General features: G+C 38.0%; 1 protein-coding gene across 1 annotated transcript; it reads right to left on the minus strand.

The window, feature by feature from the left end:
- Positions 1-345: 345 nt before the first annotated feature.
- On the minus strand, positions 346-2,617 carry LOC134848476 (uncharacterized). The gene is made up of 2 exons (XM_063865942.1): positions 2,514-2,617; positions 346-728 (listed from the first exon to the last, which is right to left on the minus strand). Exons 1-2 carry the CDS (start codon positions 2,613-2,615, stop codon positions 375-377), a joined length of 456 nt encoding a protein of 151 aa, XP_063722012.1. The 5' UTR covers positions 2,616-2,617; the 3' UTR covers positions 346-374.
- Positions 2,618-6,873: the final 4,256 nt, after the last annotated feature.

Below are 6,873 nucleotides of genomic sequence, written 5' to 3' on the forward strand. Positions count from 1 at the left end.
TTTTTGAGCTATTTTATTTCTATCAAAATAAATATCAGATTAAATTCAAATCATCAATTTATTTTCAAGTACATATATGCTTGTTTTTCTCAACAATCGCACAAACTTGGAGATTTCTGATGGTTTTTAAGGTTTATCGAAGCTGTTTTCGTTAATCTCAACTTTTGCATCTGGTTTTTTCATGATAAAATTTGGTGCAAACAGGTTTCCTCTTGACAATCCGAGTCTTCGTCCTCCTCCACAATTGCCCTGAAGCTGCTGAGAGGAACTTGCGATGCCGAACTTCTGGACTTGTCTCCGAACTCAGAAGTGATAGTGTGGGCAAACTTGGTGCTACTATTGAGTTCGGAGACAAGTCCAGAAGTTCGGCATCGCTAATTCAGCTCCTTTCTATTGGATCTCAGTGCAGAGGGCGGGTTGTAACCCAGGGATGAATGATGATTTCCCTGGACTCCTGGTAGCCCGTTGGGAGGAGGGTAGTACATATCTGGACTCCTTTCTATAGCATAGATTGGCGACAGTGTGTTAGGATTCAGATTAGCTGGGGTTGTTGTGGTGGCCACTTGTAGTTGTTGACTTCTCTTCGCATGAGATCGACCATAAGTGCCCATTTCGGAGGCTAAAGGGGAGTCCACTGCTGAGTCTGCGCCAGAGGGTGAGAATGACGAAGGGACCAATCTGGATCCCTGATGGTGCGGATATCCAGGCTGAAATTCCTCTAAGGCGTCCTGAAACATCCAAAGCATTTTTCAAAAAAATTTTTCATTATAAATATTAGATGAGATAATTTTATTCACAAATTATCAAGAAGGTCAGCTTGCTTAAGAAAAATACATAGTTCAAACCATTTTGCAAGTTAAGGTGCATGCAACAAAGCCTAAAAATACCAATAAAATATCAAACAATCTTTCAAGAAGTCTCATTACACATCTGTTTTATTTCCAAATTACTTTTAAAACTATCATTATACTTTCTTTCTGGAAAATAACCTTTAGCCACAATATATGCAAGCAGTGGTAATAATTCAACTACCTATACTAAACTCGATCGCTCTACTTTTGCAGCTGTTTTCTTCTTTTGCATCCCATTTAAGCTCTTAGAGTCTGAAATGTATCTTCATGAACCCGAGCTGAACCGGGCCACCTTTTGGCACACATCTGTCAAATAAATCAACTAGAAAGCTATACCTTTCTTGTCCGATAAACAGTCAATTCTAGCACAGAACTTTTGCACATGATCCAAGTTTCTAATTTAGTTCACATTATAAAATCTAACAAATGGCTGCGCGTATATGAAACTACGAATTAGATTAATGTCCATTAATAGATATTCTTGGGTATTACAAATCAAATCCATACATTAGTTACAAACCTGGCCACGAAAAAACATTTAATTGTTTCGAAACATTTTAGGGGAAAACGTTTGGACAGAGACACAGCTGCAACTCGCAGGCATCGGCAAAAAATGTTTCAAATGAAGAGAATGAACTTCAAGAGAACAAAAATGAAGCTTTGAAAGGCTCTTTTCTATTATATCACCCCAGCATAATAGTAAAACCACAATTTGAAGGCTATAAACTTTTGTGTTACTAGTCTTGCCTGATGAACACCCTTGATCACGGTAAAGACAACACAGAGAAAAAAAATCAAACATAGCCATCAGACAGTTGGTAAAGAGTCAATAAACGAAAGTAAACAGAAAAAAATTCTGACGTGTTTTTGGAAAGAATATCAACTTTCGAATTTTAAAGAAAGAATAGATGCACTTAAAGCTCTTTGAGTTTTTAGAATAACTTATGATTGGCACTTTTTTGATAGAGTTAACCTATTTTGAAAAAACTGGATGCAAAGGTTACTTTTATTTTTCGATGGGAATCTGAAAACCAATTTAGAAATTAGACGACGATCATGTTGTTCATAAGCTTTACAATTTTGCTAATTGATAGTGGAGCTTGCCTTAATTTCACGAAAGGAAATCAATTCAATTTAAAAAGAAGAAGTCTACCGCGAAATATCAAATTTGTTCGTGAACAAATTTTAAGACTTCATGAAAAAATTACCACGACCTAAGAGTATTCACTACGTACATAATGTTAAAAAGGCCAGCTGTTTGATACTGGAGTTTGCCTTCCTTTTAACAAAGGAAACGAACTGAACTAAGAGATATTAAAACTTTTCATGAAAAATCAAAAAAATCATTACTACCTAAATAAGAGTCAACTGTGCTACCTCAATAGCAATTGAATGTCAAAGCACATGCTGCCAAAAAGCCGTAAAAGGGCCATCCAAAGTGACAACAAAATTTGTTATAATAGATTGGAAAAAAGAATAGTCGCACTATTATACTACGCTGGCTAGTGTAATAAACCGGATATAGGACCCTCAATCTGTTTAAGTAAAGCAGAAACTTTGTACTAAAATGTTCAAAAAAATTTGAAAAAAAATGAACTCGTATTTTATTACAAGCTCCTCAGGATCTCCATCAATACTCTTTTGGTCTAGGTTCAGACTAACCGGCTCATGCGATGATGAGTTGGCCGAGTCCGAATCACCTTCCATTCTCTCTTCACTCGGATCACATCCCGTCAAAGCCCCCACGGCCCTCATGTAACCCATCCCCCCCCCCCACCACCCTCGAACCCCCCTGCCCCTCCCATTCCCAACTCCATACTTCTATGTTTGCCCCCCACACTCCCCATGGGTGACATGGGTCTATGATGGGCTAAACTGTTCTGAAAAATGTGCAAACCTCCCCCTGTTTCGCGTCTCAGAGATCCCATATTGTGTTTTGAAGGCGTTCTGTCTAACGCGGGTACGCTGTCGAAAATTGCGTTTGTTGAGTTGGGGTGTGATGATGTTGACATTTGCACAGTGGTGCTGGCGATGGAATTCCGATTCAGATCGGATGAGTTCGGAAGGTAGTCTTGCATCTCTTGATCCTCGTGGATTCGCTGCAACATCGTATCTACACAAAACAGTCAAACAAATTACATCTATTTCTATGAAGAAAACATAACAATGAGAAGTTTATATATCTTTTAGGATAGCCAAACTCAAAATGCAACCACAGAATCTTCGTTTCTTGGAACAGCTGTCAGTTTTAACTGTCCAGAACTGCGGGAGTGAGGCTATCAAGCTTGATCGATTGAGTTTGGCCACACATTTCAAAATATAGTAAAGGCAAATAACATTGACAAAGTGGGAATTAGAAAGTTGGCATTGCGAACAATTAGAAATGATGCACTAGTGATCTTCAATAAAAACACTCGAAGGATAAGTTTGGTTGAGTATTTGTTGTTTCGTTGATGTCACTCAGTTGTGGGGTTTGTTTGCTCAATTTGTGTGCCACAAACCTTCTTCCTCTTTACATGTTTCTGCATTTGTGCTATAGTGCGAAGAAGCCCATGTTATTGCTTCCAGTAATACTGAAAGATAAGAGTGCTCGACTGGGAAGAACAACAAGATAAATCATGGCAAGTTCATTCTAGACGGTGATGAAAACGTTTCGAATTAGTTAGATTCAAGTTGCACAACTTTGCAAAACTGAAATAAACGAAAACATTTTTTTTTGCATTTATAGACATCTATAAACATTTATCATTTAAATATTCATGTGCATAATACTCTGCACTGATTGGGATCCCCCTCAACAAAAATCAACTTCATCATAACTTCATGGAAGCTGGGGGGTCGCTGCTTTGATCTCACCTCAATTTTTATTCTATAAAGTTTATACCCTGAGTTTTAGAAAAATAGGTCATTTTTAGAGCTCCAAAATTGCTAAAACTTCATGCCTGTTTTTATGTGTAAGGAAATTGTTGACTCGATTTAGGCAGGATATTATTCAGACTTGGTACTCATCAATTCAAGACCCCACCATCCCAATTAAGACCGCTCATTTTTCGACACCCGCGAATTAAGTACTGCCGAGTAGTAAAGGTAAAGGCCGAATTTGAAATTGCCCCTTAAAACAGATTCTATTGAGTGCCGAAGTAAAAAAAGTTTCAGACTTTGGTCTGGACACATGGAAAGCGATACGAAATGGGTATGAATGTACACATAATGGACACTAATTTATACACTCACTTCAAGTAGACGGCAATCATTATTAGCAAAATCGCCCAGAAAACTGGTCACGGTTTTATTTGAATTGACGACAACTCACATTGTATTGGCGGAGCAGCCCTATGTTTTCCTGTGAACCATTCAACCCTTTAATTGGAAGCTTTTTAGTCAAAAACGAGAAAATTAAGTTGATAAAAATTGCATCGCACAAATTTTCTTTCAACATGGCTATGTGGATAGCTTCTCGCTGCAACGGGTGTTCACTATATTATGTTTCTGAAAAACGCAGTGCAACACTCTTGTTCATTCAGACAACAAAAACACTTAGATGAGCGTACCTTTGTGGATGTGGTTTCTGTTGCTGGTCTTCGTTTTGCTAGTCAACTTGTGAATGGTCATCTGCACTTTCACCTCACGGATCAAAAAGAGGAAGCAGAAAGCGAGGAGGATGATGATAATCCATGCCTGGTAGTACCAACTCTCACTCGAAGAAGAAGAGGCGTCACCTTTAGCTACCAAATCCACTTGACCCTCTAAAACGAAAATGAGACAGTAGATTAAAAACTGTTGGATCCTTGAAAAAATAGAGAACTTTCCCGAATTATAACTTCATTTTGTACACGGCAGGGCCTAGTATTTTCGCCAAGTTCATTTGATAAGCCAGTTAGTAATAAGCAACCGTTAGATACTATGTAAAGGTCTGGTGCTATAGATTCCTCATAGACAACTAAATTTTTTGCGAATTATGTAATCATGTTATTGGGTGACATGCTTTTATTGCCTCTAAATAATTTTGTTCACAAATCCATGTTTTCAAGTCAAATTTGTCATTCAAATATTTTAAAGTTCCGGATAATACTAGTGCCGAATTACTGTTGCATTGTTTAGTTGCGTTGCGACGTTAGCGTAAAAAAGCATTCCGATGTCTGAATGGTGGCAATTTTTTTCAAATTTCAAAATACTGAGCACCAATTTGGTTATTAATTGTATCACTTGCCTGGGCTATATGCAGATGGTGGTCCTAGGAGCCCCTGTCCATTTCTGTTGATGGCGGCCACTGCAATCCACATGTAATCACAGTAGTAGTAAAACCAGCAGTGGCTACTTGGGTTCTATGTTGCAGTGGCCGCCATCAACAGAAAGGGACAAGGGCTCCTACTTCTACTGAGTCCAGTCATGATTCTGTCCACAGAGGGGTTTCCAGTCTCGTTTATGTTCACTATTAATTTGCATTGCTTCCTTAAGGTCTTATCCACTAAGAGCGCTTCCGTTTTGAAACGATCTAAACATACAACTGATCAATTTGAATCCCTGGATTTTATGCCTGAGCTGACGATCGTCTCAAAGTTACTATGCATATTGGATGCATAGCTGATTTATGCATTCAAGTTTACGCAGTTCAATTAAATGACATATATTTTATCCCTTTAAGTGAAAACTGTAAATTTCATTTAAATTAACTTTTATTTACCCCAATAACTAGTAATGTATCCAGCGATATGAGAGTTTTGAAGTCTAAATACTCAGAGTATGTTGACTTTTCGTTTTGACACTTCGTTTCGAATTTAGGACGACAAACTTGACTTCAATTCAAGTTATTGGGGTAAATAAAAGTTAATTTAAATGAAATTTACAGTTTTCACTTAAAGGGATAAAATATATGTCATTTAATTGAACTGCGTAACTTTGAATGCATAAATCAGTTATGCATCCAATATGCATAGTAACTTTGAGACGATCGTCAGCTCAGGCATAAAATCCAGGGATTCAAATTGATCAGTTGTATGTTTAGATCGTTTCAAAACGGAAGCGCTCTTCTCGTAATCCGGTGGATTCCACTGCACTTCCAGCTCCCCTTCTTCATCTTTGTTTCCATCTTCAGACCTCTTAAACCGTGGCTTCCCAGGCACTGCCGGTAAATCATTTCTGGATCCCATGAACACCTATTCAAACACACATCTACGACCTCAAAATTTTCTATGATGTTAACGCTATCGAATTCAGTATTTCCTTCACTTGCTTGCAATATTGATAAAAACCATTTTGGTTCAATTTAATGTTAGAAGCAATTTTTGGCCTTAAATATTCTGAAGCGTTTTTCCTCTCCGGAAAAAACGACCTCTTTCGGAAATTACTACGGAAAGAACATTTTTTGAGTATTTTTCAAAAATGGCTTGAATGCGTTTCAAACAATCAACTGAAATGTCCCAAAAAAAACTCAATTTGATTTGATTCTTCTTGCAAATACCTCGTGCGCGACTGGATCTCCGAACCCCTTTCTCGTTTTGGCTCTGATTGAGACAGAGTAGGTGTGGCCTGTCTGCAGGTCGCTCAGAGTGACTGAGTTGGAGGGTGAGTGAGGGTCAGTGATGAAAGAGGATGCGAGGAGAGAGGCACTGTCCACTTCGGAAGTCTCCACTCTAACTTCTGAAAGTAAACAAGATTACAACAATGACTATTTCTTCTACTCTTTATACAGTCCATCTCTCTTATTTCTCCGCCGTTTCTCTTATTTCCTCACATTCCAGACTAAAAAGAGTCCTGAGGGTCGAGATTTTATCCTATTTGGTTTACTGGCGCGTCTTTTTTTCTCTCCTAACCAAAATTTCAAACCGCAAAGAAACTCTCTTTTTTCGGACCCGAACGACTAAAAACTGGTTCAGAAACCTGATATGTTAGCAAAAACGAGAACTTTATCAAGAGTAATTTGGTAATAAGAAAAAGATGACTAATTCTTAAAGACCTTCTTATATGGCAAGATGCATTCAGTTTAATTTCGCAATAAAATATTATAATCTTACCTTTAGCC

The sequence above is a fragment of the Symsagittifera roscoffensis genome, chromosome 6, assembly GCF_963678635.1.
Source record: "Symsagittifera roscoffensis chromosome 6, txSymRosc1.1, whole genome shotgun sequence".
Lineage (NCBI taxonomy): Eukaryota > Metazoa > Xenacoelomorpha > Acoela > Convolutidae > Symsagittifera > Symsagittifera roscoffensis.